This window comes from Pristis pectinata, chromosome 13, assembly GCF_009764475.1.
Source record: "Pristis pectinata isolate sPriPec2 chromosome 13, sPriPec2.1.pri, whole genome shotgun sequence".
In the NCBI taxonomy this organism is placed as follows: domain Eukaryota; kingdom Metazoa; phylum Chordata; class Chondrichthyes; order Rhinopristiformes; family Pristidae; genus Pristis; species Pristis pectinata.
In genome coordinates this window covers 47,577,739-47,605,707 of record NC_067417.1, presented here as the reverse complement: position 1 = coordinate 47,605,707, position 27,969 = coordinate 47,577,739, and the positions used below count along the sequence as shown (strand labels likewise).

General features: G+C 49.2%; 1 protein-coding gene across 1 annotated transcript in view; it reads right to left on the bottom strand.

Moving 5' to 3' along the window:
* The window catches only part of vac14 (vac14 homolog (S. cerevisiae)), a 300,909-nt gene extending 296,539 nt beyond the window's left edge, over positions 1 to 4,370 (bottom strand). Inside the window, exons 1-2 of the mRNA XM_052028507.1 lie at positions 4,307 to 4,370; positions 2,805 to 2,952 (exon numbers count right to left, since the gene is read on the bottom strand). Of these exons, the coding sequence (XP_051884467.1) occupies positions 2,805 to 2,908 (104 nt within the window). The 5' untranslated portion in view covers positions 2,909 to 2,952; positions 4,307 to 4,370. The remainder of the gene's footprint in view (positions 1 to 2,804; positions 2,953 to 4,306) is intronic.
* Between the last annotated feature and the right edge of the window lie 23,599 nt (positions 4,371 to 27,969).

Here is a 27,969-nt window from a genome sequence, read left to right as displayed (position 1 = left end):
ACATAAAGCCTTCTCATCAGTACGAGATGGTGGTGAGACTGCACCAGACGGTGTGCTGGGGATGCAGAGAAGGACTCTTAATTCAAGGACAGAATTACTGTTGAGGAGATCTCATGACGGTTGGCACAGACTCATTGGGTCAAAGGGCCTGCTTACATGTTGTATGCCTCGATGACTCTGTTTGCAAGGTCCTTGAGACTATCAACATTGACTCTCTTGCGGTAGCATTTCTGTTGTCCTATGACTAGAGTTATGGAGGTAACATAGTGGATTAAGCACCAGTCAGTCTTGCAGTCATGATGCAGGTGACGTGGACACCTTTGCAATCTCTCGCTCTGATGATAACACAATTTAACAACCACCGCTGCTTGGACCAGTAGTGTTGTCTGACAAAGCAGGGTGCTGGTTATGACAAGATCTTGTTCCAAGCATTTTCTCAGCATTGGAGGCAGCTTTCCCTACTCTGTCTTTACCCATCAGTCCTGTTCAGTGGATTGCGAATTTTCCGACCCTGGCATCGAAGTCGCTCGTGGATCAGTTTATCTCCCTCTGGTTCACGGGCCAAAGCAGAAGTCCTTCTTTGTCTCATCTGTTGCTTCCAGAGCCGAGGGTCTGGCCCGGGGACTGCCAGGGAGCCCCAAGGGTCCGGCCCGGGGACTGCCGGGGAGCCAGTGCCACACTAAAGACTGAGACGGAGGGTCACAAGAACTCACTTACCCAACAGGGACTGTCGCTGAGACACCAAACTAGCTCTTCCTTGAAAATCCCAACTCACGAAGACAGCTTTCCTCTTCGGGTTGACATGCATCTCATTCTTTGGGTTGGCCATATCCTGCCCGTGGCGTCTCATTCAGGGTGACAAAGCCAAAGTAGCCAGGCTTCCAGGCCAGGGTAGTGCAGCGATGTCCAGGTCTGCCACTGTTGGAACTATCTGTGCGGATTGTGGCATTCCTGGTCCAAAGCTTCACAGGGAGGAGGGCAAGACTTCTTGTCAGGTCAGATGGCCGTTGGACACCAGCTATCACGCGGTCTCAGCAAAAAGTGGCCTTGTTCTAGCAGCAAGGGAACATATCTAGAAACCACGTACTGACCTGTGATCTCTCAAGAGTGTCTCCCTACCTACGGGTGATGAAATCTGTCCACAATTTTCCTAGTGCTTTTCTTCTGTGATATCAATTACTTCCAAGATTTCCACTGTCATTCGATGCTTAATGACTACCGACCAGTGGCTCTGACATCCGCCATCATGAAGCGCTCGGAGAGACTGGTCACCGCATGCATTAACTCCAGCCTCCCAGACAACCTCGACCCACTGCAATTCGCCTACTGCCGAAACAGGTCCACAGCGGACACCGTCTCCCTGGCCCTACACTCAGCTCTAGAGCATCTAGGTAACAAAGACACCGAAGTCAGACTCCTATTATTGCCTAAACTCCACCTTCAAAACCATAATTCCAAACAAGCTCACTTCCAAATTCCTAGCCTGAACACTCTGCACCCACCTCTGCAACTGGATCCTTGGCTTCCTGACCAACAAACCACAATCAGCAAAGATAGGCAACGATCCCTCCTCCGTGATTAACCTCAACACCAGCGTCCTCAGCTCCTTGCTATACTCCATATACACTCACGACCATGTGGCCAAATTCTGCTCCAACTCCATCTACGAGTTTGCAGATGACGCCACCGCAGTGGACTGGATCTCAAACAACGTCGAGACGAAGTACAGGAAAGAGATGGAGAGCCTAGTGACATTGTGTCAAGACGATAACCCTGTCCTCAATGTCAGCAAAATGAAGGAGCTGGTCACTGACTTCAGGAAAGGGGGTGGAGTTCATGCCCTTGGTTGAAATATCACCAATAATTTGTCCAGCCACGTGGACACTACAGCCAAGAAAGCACACCAGCGCCTCTACTTCCTCAGAAGGCGAAGGAAATTCTGCATGCCCCCGATTACTCTAACCAATGTTTTACAGATGCACAAAAGAAAGCATCCTATCCGGATGCATCACAGCTTGATTTGGCAACTGCTCTGCCCAGGACCGCAAGCTGCAGAGAGTTGTGAATGCAGCCCATTCTTTCAAGCAAACCAGCCTCCCCTCCATCGACTCTGTCCACACTTCCCACTGCCTTGGGAAAGCAGCCAACATAATCAACGATGCCTCCCACCCAGGTCATTCTCTCTTCACCCCTCTCCCATCGGGCAGAAGATACAAAAGCCTGAAAGCACGCACCACCAGGCTCAAAGACAGCTTCTATCCCACTGTTATCAGACTCTTGAACAGACCTCTCATACGCTAAAAGATGAACTACTGATCTCCCAATCAACCTTGTTGTGGCCGTTGCACCTTACTGTCTACCTGCACTGCACTTTCTCTGTAGCTGTAACACTATATTCTGCATTCTGTTTTCTTTTTCACTACCTCAGTGTACTTATGTATGGTCTGTCTGGCTGGCACGCAAACAAAAGCTTTTCACTACAACCGGGTATACTTGACAATAATAACCAAATTCCAATGCCAAAATTCCTTGTTTCCCTCCACCTCTGCCATATAACTTTCGTTATATGGATAGACTGGAAAATCTGGGATTACTTTCTTCAAAAGAACATTTAAAAAACATCTTCTGTATACCACCTCTACATTCCCTCAGTGGAAAGTTAGATTCTTTCTGCCGAGAAGTACAAGACACTACTTTCAGCCTCAAAGTAAGCACCAGAATTCTACATGCTACTTCACCATTTTCAACGTAGGTATTTGCATTAGAACAGTCTATACAATTGTGAAAGGCCTGTTCATTCTTACTTCTCAATTTCCAGGGCAGCAACCTTCCTCTTCTCATACAGCTTGTCATTGAGAGCTCGCACAATGTTGGAGGTGAGCGGTGCAAAGTCCTTTTCTGTATTCATCTTGTTGCTCGGAAAACTGGACCCCCAATCTGGTTACACACAAGCTGCAGAGAGAAAATAAATTAATGCAAGAGAAATATGTCTATCTTTGATTGGAACAAAGCATGGGCAGGAAGAGGAGGCAGGACACCACAAACAAAAAGGATGTATTAGAGAGAAAGAGAAACCAAACTAGGTGGTGGAATTAGCATGAAAAAGTGTGGGAAATGAAAGAAAGTTATTAGATAGGTCTAGGGGAGGTCAGGTGGGAAGCGGGCAGGCAGAACGGAGAGGGAGGGAAATGGGCAGGGCAGAAGTCTGCTACTGGGAGAATGGGAGAAAGTCGGGAGAAACCTGGGCACCATTGGGGGGGGGAGGTGGGGGACAGGAGGGGGGGGGAGGTGGGGGACAGGAGGGGGGAAGGGGGGGAGAGGGGGGGAGAGGGGGGGAGAGGGGGGAGAGGGGGGGAGAGGGGGGGAGAGGGGGGAGAGGGGGGGAGAGGGGGGGAGAGGGGGGGAGGGGGGGAGAGGGGGGGAGAGGGGGGGAGAGGGGGGGAGGGGGGGGAGAGGGGGGGAGGGGGGGGGAGGGGGGGGGAGAGGGGGGGAGGGGGGGGAGAGGGGGGGAGGGGGGGGAGAGGGGGGGAGGGGGGGGGAGAGGGGGGGAGGGGGGGGGAGGGGGGGAGGTGGGGGAGGGGGGGAGGTGGGGGACGAGGTGGGGGACGGGGAGGTGGGGGACGGGGGGGGGACGGGGGGGGGGACGGGGGGGACGGGGAGGGGGGGGAGGGGGGGGGACGGGGGGGAGGGGGGGGACGGGGGGGACGGGGAGGGGGGGGACGGGGGGGACGGGGAGGGGGGGGAGGGGGGGGAGGGGGGGGACGGGGAGGGGGGGGAGGGGGGGGAGGGGGGGGACGGGAGGGGGGGGGAGGGGGGGGAGGTGGGGGACGGGAGGGGGGGGAGGTGTGGAGGGGAGGGGGAGGTGTGGAGGGGAGGGTGAGGTGTGGAGGGGAGGGGGGAGGTGTGGAGGGGAGGGGAGGGGGGAGGGGGAGGTGGGGGGGAGGGGACAGGGGGAGGAGTGGGGGGAGGGGGAAGGGGAGGGGAGGGGGAAGGGGGAGGGGAGGGGGAAGGGGGAGGGGGAAGGGGGAGGGGAGGGAGGAGGGGGGAGGGGAGGGGGAAGGGGGGAGGGGAGGGAGGAGGGGGGAGGGGGGAGGGGGGAGGGAGGAGGGGGGAGGGGGGAGGGAGGAGGGGGGAGGGGGGAGGGGGGAGGGGGGAGTGGAGGGAGGAGGGGGGAGGGGTGGGGCTGTCAGTGGCGGGACTGGTGTCTCGGGGACGGGCTGTTAGGAGGACAGCGGGCCGGACCGGGCCGGGGGGTGAGGTGGGGGGCCGGAGGCTGGTGGGGGGGCCGGTCCCGGGTCCCTCTTACCCTCCCGCCGCCGCTCCCCCCGGTCACTCCGAGGCCGCCATGTTGCTCTGATCACATGACTCGGACAGCCCAGAGCAGCGGAGCCGGCAGCAGCGATCCGGAAGGTCGCCTCAATCCATCGCCGATCACCTGACGGGCGGGGCAGACGGGGGGGGGGGGGCGGGGCAGACGGGGGGGGCGGGACCAGGGGAGGGGGGATGAGGGGGGATGAGGGGAGGGTGGGGAGAGGAGATGGATAGGGGAGGGAGGGGGGGAGGAGGAGGAGGAGGGGAGGGAGGGGGGAGGGGGAGGAGGAGGGGAGGGAGGGGGGGGAGGAGGGGAGGGAGGGGGGGAGGAGGGGAGGGAGGGGGGGAGGAGGAGGAGGAGGAGGGGAGGGAGGGGAGGGAGGGGGAGGGGAGGGAGGGAGGGGGAGGGGGAGGGGGGAGGGGGAGGGGGAGGGAGGGGGGAGGGGGGAGGGGAGGAGGAGGGGAGGGAGGGGGGAGGGGGAGGAGGAGGGGGGAGGGAGGGGGGAGGGGGGAGGAGGAGGGGGAGGGAGGGGGGAGGGGGAGGGGAGGAGGAGGGAGGGGGGAGCGGGAGGAGGAGAGGGAGGGAGGGGGGAGGGGGAGGAGGAGGAGAGGGCGGGGGGAGCGGGAGGAGGAGGGGAGGGCGGGGGGAGCGGGAGGAGGAGGGGAGGGAGGGGGGGAGGAGGGGAGGGAGGGGAGGAGGAGGAGGAGGAGGGGAGGGAGGGGGAGGGGGAGGAGGAGGAGGAGGGAGGAGGGGAGGGAGGGGGAGGAGGGAGGGGGGAGGAGGGGAGGGAGGGGGGGAGGAGGAGGAGGAGGAGGGGAGGGAGGGAGGGAGGGGGTGGGGGCGAGGGGGGAGAGAAGGGTGAGGGGAGAGAGAGGGAGGGTGTGAGGGGAGGGAGGTGAGGGTGGAGAAGGTGGGGGAGGGGGTGGGGAGAGGGAGGGACGGTGTGGGTGGGGGAGAGAGGGAGGGGAGGAGGGAGGGTGTGCGTGGGGGAGGGAGGTGAGGGTGCAGAGGGTGGGGGAGGTGGAGATGGGGAGGGGAGTGTGGGGTAGGGGGAGGATGGGAGTGAGGAGAGGGGGAGGGGTGCAGGAGGGTGGAGGGGGTGAGGAGGGGGAGAAGAGGAGGGAGGAGAAAATGAGGTGGGGGCGAGCGGGGGCAGTGGCGGGGTAGGTAGGGGCAGGAGAGGTGGAAGGCGGGGCTCCAAGGGATGCTGGAATGGAGAACGGGCAGTGGAGGAAGCCCACGAGGAATTTTTCCGACAGGGTTCCTGACAAGACCAGCATTTATTGCCCATCCCTTATTGCACTCGAGGAGGTGAGGGTAATCCACCATCTTGAACCGCTGCTGTCCTTCAGGCGAAGGCGCGCCCACAGTGCTGTTGGTTCCAGGATTTGGACCCAATGACAATGAGGGAACGGTGATACATTTCCATGTCAAGGGTGCACGACTTGGAAAGGAATCTGCGGGCAGCAGTGTTCCTGTGCACCTGTTGTCCTTCTTAGTGGGGAGGTGGCCGGCTTGGCAGCTGCTGTTGAAGTCATCTGGCTGAGCAACTGCAGTGCATTTTGTAGAGGGTGCCCACCGCAGTCACAGTGCACCTGTGCACTGGAAAGTTTGCGGTGGCTTTTTTCCTGGACAGTGCCAGGCTGATTTGTACCATGTCGATGCCGGGAAGGTTTATGGTCAGACTGTGACTCACAGAATACCCAACTTTCGATCTGCACACAAAGCCAAGTTTCTCATCTACAGGACGTTGATGGTGAGAACCTCATTGGAGCTGATGCCTTTGAATTATCAGGGGCCATTCGTCAAACCCTCTATCTTGGAGATGATCATTGCTTAACATGTTACTTGCCACTTATCAGCCCTTGCCTGAATTGTTGTTGGGGTCTTGCTGCTTGCAGACATAGAACATAGAACATGGAAATATAGAAAACCTACCGCACAATTCAGACCCTTTGGCCCCACAGAGCTGTGCCGAACATGTCCCTACCTTAAAAATTACTAAGCTTACCCATAGCCCTCTATTTTTCCAAGCTCCATGTACCTATCCAAAAGTCTCTTAAAAAACCCTATCGTATCAGCCTCCACCACCGTTGCCGGCAGCCCATTCCACGCACTCACCACTCTGAATAAAAAACTTACTCCTGACATCTCCTCCGTACCTACTCCCCAGCACCTGAAACCTGCGTCCTCTTGTGGTCACCATTTCAGCCCTGGGGAAAAGCCTCTGACTATCCACCCGATCAATGCCTCTTCATCATCTTATACACCTCATCCTCCGTCGCTCCAAGGAGAAAAGGCCGAGTTCACTCAACTTGTTCTTAGAAGGCATGCTCCCCAATCCAGGCAACATCCTTGTAAATCTCCTCTACACCCTCTCTATGGCTTCACATCCTTCCTGCAGTGAGGCGACCAGAACTGAGCACAGTACTCCTTCCTGAGAAGCTGCAAATGGAATTAAATTTTGCGCAGCCATCGGCGAACAGCCCCACTTCTAACCTCACGATGGAAAGAAGGTCACTTGACACAGCTGAAGCTGGTTAAGGCTAGGGCACTGCCCTAAGGAACTCCTGCAGTGATGTGCTGGGATGATGGGACCTTATTTGTGAACAAGGGTTGCTCATTTGTCGAAAGAAAGTCAAAGTTGAGTTTATTACCACATGCACAAGTACACGTATGCACAGGTGCAAAGAAAACCTTGCAGCAGCATCACCGGCACATCGCATCAGACACGCAACCTTCTCAAGAAAAAAATTAAACATAAAGTATACACATTTTCTTTGCAAAAAAGACCACAATTGGAACAAAAAGAAACAAAGTCCATTGTACTGCAAAGTGGTCATAGCGTTGCTATACTGAGGTACTGATTAGGGTTGTGCAGGTTGAGGCAAAGTTCTTTTTAACTCTTGGAGGGTCGCAATCCTTTGAAAATTTAATCCTCTTCCTTGATGGGCAGTGAAAGTAGAGTCTTTGAATATTTTAAGGGAGAGGCAGATAGATTCTGGATAAGCAAAGTGGGTGAAAGGTGAGCCGGGTAGGCAGGAATGCAGAGTTGAGATTACAGTCAGTTCAGAGGATGATGGAGGCAAGCTCAAGGGATTGAGTGACCTACTCCTGCTTCTGATTTATACGTATGTTTGTGTGATCTCCACCAATCACTGTCCCCTTGTGTGAACAGGACGTAGCTAGTCAATTTTCCACATTGTCTGCTAGTTCTGGAGTGGAGGACTTCAGTAATATGGCCAGGTCATTGCTGCACCCAAGCTGTTGGACTATACCAGAACAATTACAACACTGGATTCTACCCAACAATGTGGAAAAATGCCCAGGTATGTCTTGTTCACAAAAAGCAGGCCCAATCTAGTCTGGCGAATCACCTCCCAATCAGTCTGCTCTCCATCAAGAGCAAAATGATGGGAGGTGTAATTCACTCGCTGATGAACTGGTCGCCGTTGCCCAGTGCGGGTTTTCTATCGACCACTTGGCTCCAGGCCAAATCGCAGCCCGGGTCCAAAAATGGACGAAACAGCTGAATTCCAGAGGTAATGTGAGAGCGACTGCCCTTGACATCAAGACAGCATTTGGTCAAGTGCGGCGTCAATCAGCCCAAGTAAAACTGAAGTCAGCAGGCAACCAGAGGAATGGTTATCTCCCATAGGAAGATAAACAGTTGCAGGAGTAGACCATTCAGCCCCTCATGGTTGCTCTGATATTTAATAGAAACATATAAAACCTACAGCACAATTCAGGCCCTTCGGCCCACAAAGCTGTGCCAAACATAATAAGATCATGACTGATCTTTGACCCCACCAGCACTTCTGTCAAGTTCTCAGTTTCTCAAATTATTGGCCAGGAGTCAGATATCTTCAGCAAAAAAATGCTTTACTCACAGTGAATCAAAATTGACCGAAAATTATGCTGTAAGGTGCTCGACTTCCCAAACAATAGTTCATCAGCGAGTGAATGCCATGTATTATTTTTCTCTTGATTGAGAGGATACTGATTGGGAGGTGATTAGGCAGACCGGATTTGGCTTGTGTTTTGTCAACAAGACATATCTGGGCAATTCTCGATACTATTAGGTAGAATCCAGAGCTGTACAGTGCAGAAACGGGCCTGGAGGCACAAAAAACTGCAGTCACTGGAATCTGGAGCAACAAGCAATCTGCTGGAGGAACTCAGCGGGTCGGGCAGCATCTGTGGGAGGAAAGGAATTGTCGATATTCTGGGTGGAAACCCTGCATCAGGGCTGCACCTGACTGAAAAAGGGGGCATGATCCTGAATACAAAGTTTTCCAGGAGAGGGAAGAAAAGGAAGGAGTAGGGATAGCATGCTGATTAAGGAGAACACAGTAGTGCCGGAGAAAGATGATGGTGCAGAGAGTCAAAGACAGAATCTGTTTGGTTTGAGCTAAAAAACAGTGGAGATAAAATTGCACCGCTGGGTATATTCCATGGGTAACCTATAGTGGGAATGATGTGGAGGAACAAATATGCACTGAAATTACAAAGTTCAAAAAAACTATAAGGAAGTTATAATTGAGAACTTTAATTCTCCTGGTGTAAACTGGCATTGCAATCATGTTAAAAGCAGAGAGGGTGAAAAGTTTTTGGTATTGGTACCGGTTTATTATTGTCACTTGTACTGAGGTACAGTGAAAAACTTGTCTTGCATACCGTTCATATAGATCAATTCATTACACAGCGCACTGAGGCAGTACAGGGTAAAAACGATAACAGAATACAGAGTAAAGTGTCACAGCTACAGGGAAGTGCATCGTAGGTAGACAATAAAGTGCAAGGTCAAACAAACTAAACACATTTTAAAATGTGTCTGGGATAATTTTCTAAAGCAATGTATTTCTGGTCCAATTAAGAAGGAGGAAAGGCTGGATCTGGTTTTTGGGAATGAGTTGGGTCAAATTCACCAGATTTCAGTGGAGGAACATTTAGTAAATAGCGATCACAACTTTGTACTATTTAGGTTTGCTATAGAAAAGGAGAAGCAACAATCCAAAGTAAAAGTTATTAATTAGAGAAATTTCAATGGGATGAGAGTGGATCTGGCCCTGGTAAATTGAAACAAGTAGCTGACAGGCAGAACTGGGCTGCCTTTAAGGAAGAGTTGGTTCGGGTATGGTTGAGGCACATTCCTGTGAGGGGAAAAAGGCAGAACAAACAAATCCAGAGTCCTCTTGGATGATGAAACATAATCAGAGGAAGACAAAGCAAAAACAGCTGCTTATGACAAGTTTAGTTTTGCGAATACCAGTGAGCACTGGGCTGATTACAAAAGAAACCGAGGGGAAATGAAAAAATAAGAGAGGCAAGGAGAGCACGAGAACAGATTAGCTGCCAACACAAATAGAAATCCAAAAGTGTTCTATAAATAGTAAAAGTTATAAATATTTTTATAAATTATAAATATATTTATAAATAGTAAAAGGGAAATGCAAAGGGCCCATTGTTTGAAAATGCAAATGAATGGAGTTGTGCTGTGATGAACAAAATGAGCACTTTGCCTCTGTCTTCAGCAGGGAAGGGGGTGCTTCCAAAGTAATCGTGAAGGAGGAGATGGTCGAGGCTCAAAATACATTACAGAAAATGAGAGCATGGGGATTTTAGAAAAGTAGACAAAACTGAAAAGCAGGCAAGTCACCAGGACTGAGGGAAATACAGGAGAAAATTGTGGGACACTGCCCTGTGGATACAAGGGAGGGCCAGGGATAGGGTGGGGTGGTGCCAGAAGACTGGAGAGTGGTGAATGTTACTCCTTCAAAGGAAGCAAAGATAAGCCCAGCAACTGCAGAGACTCAATACATTCTGCGGATGCTGGAATCTGGACCAATACACAAAAAGTGCTGGAGGAACTCAGCAAGTCAGGCAGCATCCGTGGAGGGAAATAAACAGTCGATGTTTCAGGCCGAGACCCTTCATCAGGACTGAAAAGGAAGAGGGCAGAAGCCAGAATAAGAAGGTGGGGGGAGGGGGAGGGGGAGGTGCACACGCAGGCAGGGGAGAGGTGAGTTCAGGTGATAGGTAAGTTCAGGTGAGAGGGGGAAGGTAGTGGGTGGGAGAGAGGGAGATGTAAGAAGCCGAGAGGTGATAGGTAGAAGAGGCCGAGGGCCGAAGAAGAAGGAATCTGGTCGGAGAGGGCAGTGGACCATGGAATAAAGGATGGTGGGGGGGAGGAGAGGAGATGGGCAGGTCATCAAGGCAGGGGAAGGGAGCCACAGGAATAAGGGAAGACAAAGGAGTGGTTGGGGTGGGGGGAAGAAGGGGCGGGGTTACCGCAAGTAACTCCACAACGACAGGCCAGTTAGTTTAACCTCAGTGACAGGAAAGCTTTTACAACCATTGATCTGGGACAGGATTAATAATCAGCTGGAGAAAAAATGGATTAATTAAGACAAGCTAACATGGATTCATTAAGGAAAATCATGGTTAATCAATTTGATAGAATTTCTTGATGAGGCAATGGATAGTGTTGATAGGGACAATGCAGTCAATGTGGTGTATACATGGATTTCCAGAAGACTTCAGAAAAAGTGTCACATAACAGGCATATCAGCAAAAATGAAGCACATGGAAAGGTGGCAAGTAGGTACCTTGGATACGTATGTGGCTCAGTGACGGACAGCAGAGGGCTGTGGCGAATGGCTGTTTTTAATGGACTGGAGGAAAGTGAAGGGTGGTGTTTTCCCAGGGATTGGTGTTGGGGCCTTTGACCTATTCACTATATCAGAGTGATGAGGAAGGTGTTTGGCACGCTGGCCTTCATCAGTCAGGGCACTGAGTATAGGAGTTGGGACATTATGTTGCAGTTGTACAGGACACTGGTGAGACCGCACTTGGAGTACTGTGTACAGTTCTGGTCGCCCTGTTATAGGAAAGATGTCATTAAACTGGAAAATATGCAGAGAAGATTTACAAGGATGCTGCCAGGACTTGGGGGCCTGAGTTACAGGGAGAGGATTGGGCAGACTGGCACTTGATTCCTTGGAATGTAGGTGACTGAGGGGTGACCTTCCAGAGGTGTATAAAATGATGAGGGGCATAGACAGGGTGAACACACACAGTCTTATTCCCAGGGAAGGGGAACTAAAAACTAGAGGGCAAAGGTTTAAGGTGAGAGGGGAAAGACTTAAAAGGGACCTGAGGGACAACTTCTTCATGCAGAGGGTACATGGAATGAGCTGTCAGAGGAAGTGCTTGAGGCAGGTACAATGAAAACATTAAAAAAATATTGGATAAGTAAATGGATCGGAGGGATTTAGAGGGATACGGGCCAAATGGAGGCAAATGGGACGAGCTTGGCGTGCACCATGGTCAGCATGGACGAGTAGGGCCGAAGGGCCTGTTTCCATGCTGTATTACTCTATGACTCTAATGCCCTAGACTTGGAGGTGCAAGCCACAATTTATAAATTTGCAGGTGGTACAAATCCTAACAGTGTTCGAAATGCTAGGATATCAGTGGTAGGCTGTAGCCCGATGGTCACAGGCTGGTGGAAATGGGCAGACACAGGGCAGATGAAGTTTAATACTGAGAAACGTGAGGCATTTTGGTAGGAAGAGTGAGGACAGGCAAAATAGAACAGAGGATAATGTTCTAAATAGGATGCACGAGAAGAGGGACCTGGGAGTATGTGTGCAGAAGCAATTGAAAGGGGCAGGGCAGGTTGAGAAAGTGGTGAATAAGACCGATGCAATCTGGGATTTATTTACAGAGACACAGAATTGATGCTGAACCATTATAAACACAGGTCTGGACCCAGCTGTGTTCAATTCTGGTCAACTCATTATAGGAAGGATGTTAAGGCATTCGAGAGAGTCCAGAAAATTTTCTTGAGAATAATTGCTGGGATAAGGGTCTACAATTACAAGGACAGATTCGAGAGGCTGCCACTGTCCAACATGAGGAGGGGGTCTGGGCAGAGTCGATAACAGGAGGCTGTTCCATTTGGTGGAAGGGTCAAGGGCAAGAGGTGATCAGCGCAAAATAAAGAGGGAGAAACTTAACTCTGACCTGAGAAAATACTTTTTTTTCCACACAGAACCTGTAATGTACTGCCCGCAGACATTGTGGAGGCAGGTTCTACTGCAACCTTCAAGAGGGATTTGGATGAATATATGGTGAGGGAATATTTGCAAGGCTGTGAAGAAATATCAGGTTGGTGGCGGGGTTGGGATCTCAGGAGTTTCTCAGGTGGACATGATGGGCGAATGGTCTCCTTCTCAGCTAGTAACCATTCTATTATTATACATTTCTAAGATCAATCCTGTTTTGCTTTCCACAGATGCTCAGATTACCAGGAGAATTCCAAGCCCAAATTCCATCTTGGAGCTTTGCAGCCTGACGGCATGAACATTGAATACTCCCACTTTAAGTAATCCCCTCAAAGCTGTGCCCACCAACACCACCCCCCCCCCCCCCAAGCATGCCTCTTCTTGTCTTCCTTTTCCTCACCTCTCTTTTTTCTACCCATTTTTCTTCCTTACCTTTGACCCATCCCCCGGTGGATCTGCTCTCCCCTCCCCCCCCGCACCTGCCTATCACCATCTCTTATCTGCATCTACCTATCACCACCCTGTGCCCACCCCGCCTCCCCTCTTTTGTCCACCTATCACTGCTCTGCTTTTCCCTCCTATATATTGGGCTTCCCCTTTTCCTATCTTCAGTCCTGAAGAAGGGTCCTGACCCGAAATGTTGACCGCCTGCTTTTCTCCACGGATGCTGCCCAACCTGCTGAGTTCCTCCAGCATCACAGTGTTTTTCATTTAGATTCCAGCGTCTGCAGTCCTTTGTTTCCTCAGTATTACTGTTCAGATTCAGATTGATTGTTATATACACCAGGGTGCAATGAAGTTCCTTGCTTGCATGAAGCTCACAGAGTAAACAGTGTACATGGTACTGATAAATGCAACAATAAATACAGCAACGAGCACACAACAACGGAATGATGCAAAGATTGTAGTGCAGTCTGAAGTCGTGCTGAAAGAAATGGTAAAATGACAATAATGGAATAACTGAGAGAGGTAGAAATCGAGAGTCTGAGAACGTAAGAATTTACTGAGTCTACAACCCTCTGCAGCCTCTTGCGCTCCTGTGCATGAGATCCTCCATACCAGGTGGTGATGCAACCGGTCAGGATGCTCTCCACTGTACATCTATAGAAATTTGTAAGAATTTGTCTAACCTCTGGAGAATACAGTCCACTCAATCTCTCTGCACATGCAGTAAACCCACCATCCCTGGATCTGGTCTGCTGCAGTCTCACCCACCCTCACTCTGGTAAAAGCCAGGGTGAAGATGAGAGATGTACAGGAAGGTAAGCCCAGGGAGGAATTTGAACACAAGGATGAGAATTGACGATGAACTTTTGTACTGTTGTTGAATGACTCTGAAATTATATAACCTGCTTCACATCCCACAAATAAGCAGAAAATCATCACCCTGACAGAGTACATGGTTCTGATTACACTGCTAAATAACACATTCAAAGGTGGAAAATTTACACAGTATCAAAATTCTAAAGCAAAAATTCCAAGGTATTCGAGCAATTACCACTCACATCAAAGCAACACTGCCCTGATATCTCCCACGATTTAAGGATGTTCACAGAATGGGGAAGGTGACTGGGACACAGAAAATGAAGTTATTTAAATGAGTAAACCAAATTCAGTCCTCTGAATGTCACAAAATACAACTTGTGGTTACTTACTAAGTGTCAGTTGAATAAGAGAAAGCGGGAAACATTCCAGGCAGCTTCCCAGTGGATTCTCCAATCCACTGGAGGCTCCAATGCACAGGATCGCAACAGGCTGCAGAGGGTTGTAGACTCAGCCAGCTCCATTATGGGCACAACCCTCCCCGCCATCGAGGACATCTTCAAGAGGCGGTGCCTCAAGAAGGTGGCATCCATCACTAAGGACCCTCACCATCCAGGACTTGCCCTCTTCTCGTTACTACCATTGGGGAGGAGGTACAGGAGCCTGAAGACCCACACTCAATGATTCAGGAACAGCTTCTTCCCCTCTACCATCAGATTTCTGAACGGTCCATGAACACTACCTCATTATTCTTTTATTTTTGCGCTATTTACTTACTTCTGTAATTTATAGTAATTTTATGTCTTTGCACTGTACCGCTGCCAAAAAACAACAAATTTCACATCGTTTAAGTCAGTGATAATAAATCTGATTCTGATGCTGAGAGGAGATCTCATGGAAACTTACAAAATATTTACAGGACTCCATAGGTTGGATGCAGGGAGAATGATTTCTCTGGCTGAGGAGGTCACAGTCTCAGAATAAGATGTACTTCATTTAGGACTGAGGAAAAATGTCTTCGTGCAGAGAATACTGAACCTTTGGAATTAGCTGCCTGGGGAGGCTCAGTTACTGAGTTCATTCAAAGCAGAGATTGATAGATTTCTGGTTATCGGGGAATCAAGAGAAATAAGGCAAGAAATTGGCACTGAGATAGAAAATCAGTTGTGATCTGGAGCAGATTCAAACGGCCAGATGGAATCTTTCTCCTCCTGACTCTTACAAGTCTATTCTTCCAGTTCTGCCCCTGGTTGACCTTCACTACACACCCCACCACTGGTGGTTGTGTCTCTCAGATGTTCATTCCCTTAGCTCCGGTATTCCCTCCCAAAATTTCCAGACACCCACAGCTGTCCTTTAATATCTGCCTCTTGTGATGTGGAAACACATACTAATTCAGATTAGCTAAGCAAAGCCATGTAGTCACTGTCCAATCTCCCTGTCTAATTTTAGATTTGTCAAAAAAGTAACATTCCCAATTCTCCCTGCTGTTTCCATTGAATCGTGAATCATTATGACTTCTGTTTGAAGGGGTCCAGACACTGCAAATTTTGTCCAATTTGTGCTTTCCACCATAAATCATACAATTTCATGTGCCCTTGATAAGGAGAAAATGTCAACAGACATTGCATTAATTACTTGTCGGAAGGTGTTTAGATGCCAGTGAAATGACTCCGAAAAGTGTTTAACGCATGGAATAACTTACTGGACTGTGAAGATGTGACCTTTATTAAAAATCTAAAAACCTTGCATCTAATTTTTAACATAACGCTACATTTGGGCCCTCATGTCTTCTTTGCTGATCTTTTACCTCAGTGCCACTTTCCTGCACTAAGCTCCATGTCGCTCAATTCCCTTGAAATCCAAAAATTTGTCCATCTTTGACTGAGCCTCCACAGTTCTCTTGGCTGGAGAGTTCCTCTCTGGGTGAAGAAAAGATTCTCCTCATCTGGAGTGAAGGATGCTGAAGGGTAACCTTGGAGAGGTTTATAGAATTATGAGAGGCATAGATAGGGTAAATAGGCACAGTCTTTACCCCGGGGCAGGGGGGTCTCAAACGAGAGGGCATAGGTTTAAGGTGAGAGGGGAAAAATTTAAAGGGGACCTGAGGGGCAAGTTTTTCCACACAGAGAGTGGTGGGTATATGGAATGAGCTGTCAGAGGAAGTGGTAGAGGCGAGTCCAATTACAATGTTTGAAAGACATTTGAATAGGTACCACGGATAGAAAAGGTTTTTGGGCCAAATGCAGGCAAATGGGACTAGCTTAGATAGGCATCTTGGTCAGTATGGACGAGTTGGGCCAAAGGGCCTGTTTCCATCCTGTGATTCTATGAATCTCTGCCCCCTGGTTATAGATACCATAGACAGGGAAGGCATTAATTCTACATCTGCCCTGGACCTCTTTTGTGAAGGACACTTGGTGAGGTACCAGAAACACACGGTTATTTCATAAAATAAGGGTTCCTGGGGTTTGAAAGTAAGAGATTGAACGTGGAAAAGAGGTAATATTGCAGGAAATATAGAGAAGGAATTAATGAATCATTTTCGTTTCAACAAACATTTTTTTACTTGCTGAGTCACTGACTAATATAACGACCGTTCGGTAAGAACGAAGTGAGAAGTGGTATGATGAAGTGGTAAGCCCTTGTGTGGGAACGCTGACACAGTGGGACCGAACGGCCTGTTTCTTTCTGTGCCGTTCCTTCCATCTCATTCTGTCCAAAAGGCAGAGGGAAAGCAAAAGGGAATCAGGTGGGGCTTCACTGACTGCTCCTCCCGTTACTTCTGACAACGCAGATCGCTGGCAATACTCGGCAGGCGGAGGGAGACACAAAGTTAAGAGTTTAGGGGGATGGGAAGCTGAGGGGTGATAACTGAGAGTCGCGTATGGGCTCCAATGCTGCAGCAGACATTGTCCCCTTTGTATAGGCTGGACCTTAACCCAGCAGGGCCCTTGATTTCCAAGCCTGACTCCCAAACTCACCCTAGCATTTGGCTCACACCCCAATATGACAGACACCAAATCTCATCTCTTCATAAGATAGCCATGAATTACGTTTACCATAGAGTTGTACAGCAGAGAAACAGGCCCTTCGGCCCACCATGTCTATGCTGACAATCATACATGTCCATACTAATCCCACTTGCCTGCATTAATTCCATATCCCTCCGTGCCCTGCTCATTCAAGTCCCTGTCCAGATGCCCTTCAAATATTGTTACTGTTCCTGCCAACTACCCTTTGTATGAAATATTTACCCCTCAGATACCCCTTTAAACCTCTTCTCACCTTGACCCAAGTTCAATTCTGGCCACCGTCTGTAAGTTCTCCCCACGTGTCTGTGTGGGTTTCCTCCGGGTGCCCTGGTTTCCTCCCACATTCCAAAGACGTACGGGTTGGGAAGTTGTGGGCGTGCTATGTTGGCGCCGGAAGCATGGCGACACTTGCGGGCTGCCCCCAGAACACTCTGCACAAAAGATGCATTTCACTGTGTGTTTGGATGTACGTCTGACTAATAAAGAGATCTTATCTAGTTTAAGACTCACATACCATGGGAAACAGTCACTGGCTATCTAACCTGTATGTACCTCTCATCATTTTATATACCCCTATCCTATCACCTCTCAGCCTCCTTCACTCCAGGCTATACAATCTCTCCTGACAACTCAAGCCCTCCATTCCAGCAAACATGCTTCTGAAGACCTAAGAGACTGCAGATACTGGAACCTGAAGCAACAGACAACCAGCTGGAGGAACTCAGCGGGTCGAGCAGCATCTGGAGGGGGAAAGGAATTGTCGATGTTTCGGGTTGAGACCCTGCATAAGGACTCAAATGCTTGTGAAGCTTTTGTGTACCTTCTCTTGCTTAACCACCTCCCATAGTGCGGTGACCAGAACTGCAGACAGTACTCCAAGTGCGGCCGAACCAATGTTCTGTACATGTTGTCCTAGCTGAATGCCTTGGCCGATGAAGGCAAGCACGGAAGCGTCAGTACAAGACTCCAAACCGCTTGGATATTCCCAATTATGGGTTGAAGCCACCTTGCAACATAATCGGTGTTTGTGCACCCCATCTCCCCCACAAAGTAAACCAGCTTCCTCTTTTTCTCGTCAGGTGGAATCTGCACATCACTCGTGACAGAGGGGAAATTAGGAGCAATCGCTTGAAGCAATGAGTTTTTACAATCTCAAGCTGTTGATGGAACAGAAACTGATTCAAAAGTAACTTCTAAACTTGAATTGGTTAGATACTTAAGAAGAAAATTGTAAATTGGTTTGTTACTATGCCGAGGTACAGTGAAAAACTTTGTTCTGCATGCCATCCATGCAGATCATTTCCAAACATCAGTACATCGAGGTAGTACAAGGGAAAAGCAATAACAGAATGCAGAATAAAGTGTTACAGTTACAGAGAAAGTGCAGTGCAGGCAGACAAAAAGGTGCAAGGGCCACGATGAGGTAGATTGTGAGGTCAAGAGTCTATCTTATTGCACTAGGGGATTGTTCACTAGTCTTTTAACAGCGGGATAGAAGCTGTCCTTGAGCCTGGTGGTATGTTTGCAGGGTTAAGAATAAAGATTTTTATAACTTACTTTCCCAATTTCTAACTCCATGTGCCCTCCCAGGTTATGGGCAGATTTGCTCCCCAGGGTAACAAACCATCCCATCCCCACCCACAGAGCACTCCTGCCCCCTGGGTACTGAACCCCTTCGTCCTCCTGTGTTGTTACCTTCACCCAGAGGAGAAACAAGCACCGTCCTGCCTCCATTCACTGGCACAGAAACACCTTCCGAGAACCCAGAGGGACAGAGAACTCCCAGGGCACAGAAACCCCTCCCACTGTCCCCTGCCCCGTAGGTTTGGAGGGCTGAGTGGGTTTTGAAGGTTCGCTTGGTGGAGCTCGCACCTCAAGCTACATCCAGGAGAGGGAGCCACAGCAACAGTGAACGAGCATCCTAATCTCTTGTCCAGATGCAATGGAGCACAGCAGCCTCCACAGTGCTTCAGGAATCTGTGCAGCTGCACAGCTCGGTGAAGAGGGTGCATTGCAGAAGGGAGAGTTTGCAAAGCAGGGGGCATCATCTAGAAGTGCGGTATCCCACAAATTCAGTGCCTCACTGCATTTCGGGTAATGGAAATTCGCCCTCATGGAATCAACAAATCACGACCCAAAAAATGTGAGACACACAGTAAGAATTGACTCTCATGGAATTCATGTGTCAATTTTTATTTTATTTTCCACTCGCATTTCCTGATGCATGCACAGATGATGTGGCTTCACTTCATGGAAAATTGCAATACGGACAGTTTTCTGGGAACACAAACCCCCCCAATGTAACTCAGGGCTCACCTGTATATGTTAAAGTACTTGAGATGAGTGGACAGAGGGACAGGCAACAACTGTGGGTCTTATTTTACCCTGAAAAGCCCCTCTAACGGCACCTCACCTGGGCCATTTTGTCTAAAACCAAGATTGTAAGGCTGTTCCACCCAAGGACCATCTCAGTTCAGCTTGGAACAGCTCCCAGCGGACATCCCATCTGCGAGTGACCAGGCTGTTACCTCCTCTGACAGGAGATGCAGGGGTGGCGTAACGAGCATCAACTGGTACTCCGCCTTCGATCACTGAGCTCAGCAGGTACCAGAAGGTGGTCCAGGAGTTTTCCCACCAAGCCACCATGGCCTGGAGATGTCAAAGCACAAACACAATTCCTGTCTCCCTGCCCACTTACAGCCCAGGCTCCGGAGAACGAGAACAGGCGTTCGCAACTGCAGATTTGGTGTTATGTAGAAGACAAGAGGAGCTGGTTATTGTCACAGTGTATCTGTCACACAGAGCCAGACAACTTGACCATAGGACCCATGACAATTCTGACATTTTTAAGAAATAATAGCAATGATAATATTGCATTAACAACCAACCCACAGCAGCTACCATATCAACCAGGACTGCACCAACTCACCAGACACCTCCCAGCCTGCCAGCCGTGTTAGCTGAAGGTTCAAAACTAATTCATGGGAACATCATCCAGTAATGCATGACCACCACCATTCTCCCTGTCTTCCTGGTGGCCACCAGTACCCCAGTGTTATACAGTGACAGACCCGTTCCCACCAGTACTGTACCCCAGTGTTATACAGTGACAGACCCGTCCCCACCAGTACTGTACCCAGTGTTATACAGTGACAGACCCGTTCCCACCAGTACTGTACCCCAGTGTTATACAGTGACAGACCCGTCCCCACCAGTACTGTACCCAGTGTTATACAGTGACAGACCCGTTCCCACCAGTACTGTACCCAGTGTTATACAGTGACAGACCCGTTCCCACCAGTACTGTACCCCAGTGTTATACAGTGACAGACCCGTCCCCACCAGTACTGTACCCAGTGTTATACAGTGACAGACCCGTTCCCACCAGTACTGTACCCAGTGTTATACAGTGACAGACCCGTTCCCACCAGTACTGTACCCCAGTGTTATACAGTGACAGACCCGTCCCCACCAGTACTGTACCCAGTGTTATACAGTGACAGACCCGTTCCCACCAGTACTGTACCCCAGTGTTATACAGTGACAGACCCGTCCCCACCAGTACTGTACCCAGTGTTATACAGTGACAGACCCGTTCCCACCAGTACTGTACCCAGTGTTATACAGTGACAGACCCGTTCCCACCAGTACTGTACCCCAGTGTTATACAGTGACAGACCCGTCCCCACCAGTACTGTACCCAGTGTTATACAGTGACAGACCCGTTCCCACCAGTACTGTACCCAGTGTTATACAGTGACAGACCCGTCCCCACCAGTACTGTACCCAGTGTTATACAGTGACAGACCCGTCCCCACCAGTACTGTACCCCAGTGTTATACAGTGACAGACCCGTCCCCACCAGTACTGTACCCCAGTGTTATACAGTGACAGACCCGTCCCCACTGCTACTGTACCCCAGTGTTATACAGTGACAGACCCGTCCCCACCAGTACTGTACCCCAGTGTTATACAGTGACAGACCCGTCCCCACCAGTACTGTACCCAGTGTTATACAGTGACAGACCCGTCCCCACCAGTACTGTACCCCAGTGTTATACAGTGACAGACCCGTCCCCACCAGTACTGTACCCCAGTGTTATACAGTGACAGACCCGTCCCCACTGCTACTGTACCCCAGTGTTATACAGTGACAGACCCGTCCCCACCAGTACTGTACCCCAGTGTTATACAGTGACAGACCCGTCCCCACCAGCACTGTATCTCAGTGCCGTACAGTGACAGACCCGTCCCCACCAGTACTGTATCCCAGTGTTGTACAGTGACAGACCCGTCCCCACCGCTACTGTACCCCAGTGTTATACAGTGACAGACCCGTCCCCACCAGTACTGTACCCAGTGTTATACAGGGACAGACCCATCCCCACCAGTACTGTACCCCAGTGTCATACAGCGACAGACCCGTCCCCACCAGTACTGTACCTCAGTGTTATACAGCGACAGGCCCGTCCCCACCAGTACTGTATCCCAGTGTTGTACAGTGACAGACCCGTCCCCACCGCTACTGTACCCAGTGTTATACAGTGACAGACCCGTCCCCACCAGTACTGTATCCCATTGTTGTACAGTGACAGACCCTTTCAACAGAATGGCGCAGTGGTTAGAGCCACTGCCTCACTGCGACTGGGGTTCAACCCCGACTTCCAGTGTTGTCTGTGTGGAGTTTGCACGTTCTCCCTGAGTTTCCTCCAGACGCTCCCGTTTCCTCCCACATCCCAAAGACATGCAGGTTGGCAGGTTAATTGGCCACTCTGATTTGCCCCCGGTGTGTAGGCGAGAGTAGGGTGGAGTTGATGAGAATGTGGGGAGAATAAAAAGGGGATCCATGTAAGATTAATGTAACTGGGGGTTAATGGTCTGCATGGACTCGTTTCTGTGTGTACCTCGCTCTGACTCAATGACCCAGCACAGTTGTTGACTCTCCCTGTGCCAGATGTGAACCTGTCTACAGTGCATTTCAATTCACTGCCAGGGTGCATCAATGAACAGCCAAATCTTCTCTGAGGCAGTGCATTCCCTCAAGTGCTTATGATACATCAAGCAATTAACCCTTACTTCTATTACTTAAATGTATTACCACAACATCTCTCTATTTCCTAAGGGACAGCACATCACTTAAAGCATTCAGAGCCATGCATATAATCCATTTTCTTTGGAGGATCACCACAGTCCTCTGAGGAGCTTTAGTGAAGGCTTTAATGCTTTGACGTCAATGATGAACGTTCACCGTTGTGACCAACGCAGCTGAGCTAATGAACGTCACAGTATATCTGGCAGTGTGCAGAGGTTTGGGAATTGAGAGCAAGTCTGAAGTTATTCACTTTGGCAGAAGGAAAAGAGAAGTAGAATCTCCTCTGCACTCTCTCCAGCACAACCACCTCCTTCCTGTAGTGTGGTGACCAGAAATGCACACAGTGCTCCAAGTGCACCTAACCAGTGTTTTGTAAAGATTTCACATAATGTCTCAACTCTTACATTCTATGCCCTGACCTATGAAGGCAGGCATGCCATGTGCCTTCTTCACCACCCTACCTACTTGTGTTGTTAATTCCAGGGAACCAGAGATTTGGATCCAGAGGTCTCTCTGCGCTCTGTCATTTACTGTATACATCCTGCCCCTATTTGACCTCCCAAAAAGCATCTTGTCGGTATTAAATTCCACCTGCCAATGCTCCGCCCAACTTTCCGTCTGATCCATATCCTGCCGTAGACCTTAGACAACCTTCCTCGCTATCCACAACACCACCAACTTCCGTGTCATCTGCAAACTTGCTAATCACACCTCCTACATTCACATCCAAGTGGTTTATGTACATCAGAAGCAGCAAAGGTCCCAGCACCGACCCCTGCGGTGCACCACTAGTCACCGACTTCCAATCAGAAAAGCATCCTTCCACTACTGCCCTCTGCCTCCTCTAACCAAGCCGACCTTTGATCCAATAAGCCAGCTTGCCTTGCATCCCATGTGCCTAAACCTTCTGGACCGCCCTACTAATGCAGGACCTTGTCAAATGCCTTACTGAAGTCCACATCGACAACGTCTACCACCCTGCCTTCATCAATCTCCTTTGTTACCTACTCGAGAAACACAAATTAATGAGACAGGACTCCCCCCACACCAAGCCATGCTGACTGTCCCTCATCAGTCCCACCTTACCAAATGTACATAAATCCTGTCCCTTGGAATTATCTCCAATAACTTCCCTGCAGCTGACGCAAGGCTCACTGGCCTGTAGTTACCTGGCTTATCCCATGGCCCTTCTTAAATAAAGGAACAACGTTAGCCATTCTCCACTCTTGAGGCTAAAGGACAGGCAAAGATCTTCATCGCCCTCCCCGGAGCTCCGGTTTCCTCCCACATCCCAAAGAGGTGCCGGTTGGTAGGTTAATTGGCTGCTGTAAGTTGCCGCCAGTGTGTAGGTGAGTGGTAGAATCTGGGGGGGGGGGGGGGGTGTTGATGAACCATGGGGGGAGAATAAGTTGTGATTCGTGTAGGATTGGTATAAATGGGTTTATGGTGGGCATGGACTCGACGGGCCGAGTTCTATCTTGTTCTATCTCCCTGTGACTGTATAATCAGGAGTTAATAGGCATGTGAAAGAGAATAGATTGCTGGGAACTCAGTGGATGAAGGGATTGATGGGATTGGCCTGGGAGCTGTGATGGACTCAATGGGCCATATGGCCTCCTTCTCTATCACTGGGAAATATGAAACATGACTGAGAGGATCTCCAGGTTGCCGACCTCGTCGGGCTCCCCTCCCCATGCTTTCTCAGCCATCCCGTGAAAATCAGGACATGAATTTGCAGATGCTTTAAAAAAGGAATTAGCTGGCTTGAGAAAACGGGGGATATTGGTTGAAAGATTAAACAAGGAGAAAAACACCAGCATAGATTTTACTGGTTGCTTTTCCTTGATACATATTGGGATTCTATACCCTGCTCTGATGCCAGAACAAGTCCCGGTGTAATGTTTTACCATTTCCTAACCTAGCCTTGGATGTAATTGGCAGCCTGATTTGGGCTGCGAGCGGCACTGACTCCGCGATCTGCCCAAAACACAACCCCTCTTCCTCACAGTCGCTAGCTGCTCGTCCCCTTGCCTTGTGATGTGAAGAGGCATCGTTCCAGCACTATCCCTTTTGCGGGGGGCGGGGGGTGTGGTGGTGGCGGGGGAAGAAATTAAATCCTGCTTCATATGACTGGCAAGAAGTTTCTTCAGAAAGTTGCACGGTTGAGCAAAGGAATTTATTTGCAACATGCAACTTTTCTGGCGCTGACAAAATTCTGTTCCCTTCATACATCAACTGCCTGACGGACGTGGAAGGGAATGCAGAGTGCGAAGATATCTATTTCACGTCTGGAAGCTGTCTGTACACCGGGAGCAAGAGACTGAGTGATTGATGGGCACAGACAGTATGCTAAACAGCATAAACTCTGTACCTTGCAGTAACTCACTTCAACGTGGCAAAGTTTAATCTTTATACAAACATTAAGAGCAGGAGCAGGCTCTCACACCTGCTCCACCATCCAATATCGTGGCTGATCTGTGTCCACCTCCCTACCTACCCTTGTGTATCATGTATCTGTCTACCTCCAACTTAAAAACATAAAGACCCTACTTCCACCTCCCTTTCAGGAAGAGAGTTTCAAAGAGTCGTGACCCCCTGAGAGAAAGAGAAAAAATGAATCACCCGAGCTCTGTCCTAAGTAGACAATGCCTTATTATTTTATATAAATAATCCCACATTTTAGATTCTTCCACAAGAGGAAATGTCCTCTTCACTTCCTCCCTGTCAAAGTTGTGGAGTTTAATCCGGCCAAATGTGAGGTATGCACTGTGGGAGATCAAATGAAAAAGGGACAGTACACTGTTAACGGCAAGACCTTCAACAGTGCTGATGCACAGAGGGTCCAAGTCCATAGCTCCCTGAAAGTAGCTGCACAGGTTGATAAGGTGGTAAAGAAGGCATGTCGCATGGTTGCCTTTATTGGTGGTCAAAGCATTGAGTTCAAGAGTCGGGAAGATATGTTGCAGCTTTATAAAACTCTAGTTCGGCTGCATCTGGAGTATTGCTTTCAGTTCTGGCCGCCCCATGATAGGAAGAATGGGGAGGCTTTGGAGAGGGTGCAGAAGAGGTTTACCAGGACGCTACCTGGATTAGAGGGCATGTGCTATAAGGAGGGGTTGGACAAACTTGGGTTACTTTCTCTTGAGTGGCAGAGACTGAGGGGCGACCTGATGGAAGTTTATAAGATTATGAGAAGCATAAATAGACAGCCGGTATCTTTTCCCCCCAAGGTCGAAATGTCTAATACTTTGCATTTAAGGTGAGAGGGGAGAAGTTCAAAGGAGATGTGCGGGGCAAGTTTTTTTTTGCACTGAGGGCGGTGGGTGCCTGGAATGTGCTGCCAGAGGTGGTGGTGGAGGCAGATATGTGCCTCAGATAGGCACATGAACGTGCAGAGAATGGAGGGATGTGGACGATGTGTAGGCAGAAGGGATTAGTTAATTCAGGTATTTTATTAGTTCTGCATAACATTGTGAGCCGAAGGGTCTGTTCCTGTGCTGTACTGTTCTCTGTTCTGAAGCCCCACAGGATCTTATACACAGTTGTCCCCTCTGTCTCCTATAAACTCCAGTGGATACGATCCGAGCTCGTCCAATCTTTGCTCAAAAGAAGCTGTCCAGTCCAGAGCAACAAACAATCTGCCGGAGGAACTCAGCGGGTCAAGCAGCATTGGTGGGTGGAAAGGAATTGTCGATGTTTCGGGTTGAGTTCCTCCCACAGGTGCTGCTCGACCTGCTGAGTTCCTCTAGCAGGTTGTTTGTTGCTCCGGGTTCCAGCGTCTGCCGTCTCCCGTGTCTCCAAGGGTCAACTTGTGATTAGGACACAGACAACTATTAACGAGGGAGAACAGCATGGGAGAGAAAGAGGATTGGGACACAGTGTTGTGAGGGTGCGATCACTCCATCACTCCCCAGACCCAGCTCAGAGGCTTAGGGTTGAAGGAGGAGAGGCCTTCAAGCGGAGAACCAATAGTGGAGCTGACACATTGGTTGTTCCAACGGGATTTCTCAGGCGGAATCACACAGAGCAAGGAAGAGCTACAGGAGGCCATTCAGTCCCACAGGTACATGATGGTACATAATCTCATCAGTCCCATTCCCCCTCTCCTTATTTCCCGGTACCCCTGTAACTTTATTTTCTCTCACACACGCCCATCAACGTCCCTTTGATCCTTTTGCCACATCATTACACTAAGCGGTAACTTACTGTTGTCAATTCACCTCCCCACATGAGGGGAACCCAGAGGACCTGGGGAAACTATATGGTCACAGAGGGGGAACACGCAAACTCCACACAGACAGCGCGCAAGATAGGGGCTGAACCTACATCCCCGGAGCATTGAGGCAACAGTGCCAACTGCGAGGTCCATCCCAAAATTCCTTTGGAGATGGAAAGGAAAATCATTGACAAGAAAGAAGAGAGAACGAATATCATTCGTCCTTTAGTCTTACATTAATTAAATAAAAAACAGCCTTCGAGTCATGTCTCAGTGTCAAACATCTTTATTATTATTAATACAGAACCAGTACTGTATGAAATTAATTTACAAAACCTCAGGAGAAAGAAAACACTCAAAGGGATCAGCAGGAGCCACACAAGACACAAAGCAAGTGTTTCCCAAAGTTATTATTTACACAGACACAAAAGAGTGTACTCAAACATCACCATTAAGTCAAAGTCTTAGAACAGAACGAAAACAAGTCACAATCTTGGCTTCACTCATTATGATCTTCCCCTGGTTGCACTACTCAAATCTACAAACCAACGAGACTGGGAGATCTTTCTCAACTGGCTCTTTTTAAAGGAGTAATCTGACGGAATTCTGTGCTTGGCTTCGGGGCCGTGTTCAGAGTGCCCAAGTGTGGGTCAGAGGGTACAGGGACAGGGAATGTGCGGACTATCTAATTCACAAGCTTGTTCACAGTCTCTTACTCAACAGCGGGTTTTGGCAGCTTCTTCATTGTACATTCCATTTATGCAATATGGAAAAAGAAGTTCTATTATTTGTCATGATGAATGTGCTTTAAAGTTGGACTGGATGCTTTGAAATGTTTCAAAGGACTTAGTAAAGGATCTGAGCAAAATGGAAAATATTAGAAAGAAGCCACCTTCATAGAAATAACACACACGTTGTATCTTGCACTCGTATCCCTTCAAAATCTTTACCATTTAACTACTTAAATCTTCCCTCTGTTTAGAAGCTGCATCGTGCTGATTAATGGTAGCTACATCAGGAGGGATGGCTCCATTTGCACCAGGAGATGTCTACATTGTCAAATACATCAGAAGCAATGTTGCAGTTTTATTTCCAATAGGCTGCCTGGCATAAACATACACGGGGGGTGGGTTACAGTACAGATAAATGTCACATCCCACAACCAACCACTGTCTCTCTACTCAGGTTACATCAAGTCCAGGACTCAGGTGTGATGCTGCTAATCCAGATGGGAATTAGACTATTTCAGAAAAAACAGCACATGTTAGGGGAGTCTGATCCAAATTTTGCTGGTCTCCCGGAAAAAGAGGGATCTGCCATCCTTAATTTGTCTAGCCTCAGTGTAAGTTCAGACCCAATGGTGGCCTTTCACAGCGGAGGTCAGTTAGGGGTGAACAATAAATGCTGACTTCAATAGTGATGCTCACATGCAGAAGTGAATAATTGAAAAAAAAATTGTTAAATGGCAAAAAGTTATTCAGTTTTTATTAAGTATCCTACTACTGAATTAGCTTATAACAAACAACTATCATGACCACAAAAAAAACCCCCAAAACTAATGACTGATCTTTCAAAGACAGAGAAGAATACGGTGCTCACCCCATCAGAATCAGTATGGAAAGATGAACACAGATCTGCAGATAGTTAAAATTGCAAATGTTACTGACCTGCATCATCCAGTATCCGTGCAAGACAGCATGGAATTGGGACCTTGCAACATCAGTTGGAATTTGCAGCTTGGATCAGTAGCATCTGGATCCATTTGCATTGATTGGATGCTACCTTTTGTGCAGACATCGCCAGGTTCCTGGCCCGAATTCAATCCTCAGGCCTCCAGAGCTCTGGCAAACCTTCAGGATAAAAGCCTTCGGGGATTCCCTTGGAATCTCCAGGAAGTGAATGTGAGAAAGGAGTTGAAAGGACACGACACGAAGAGAAAAATCCCAGAAGCATTAGGTGCTTTTCTGCTTCATTTTTCCTCA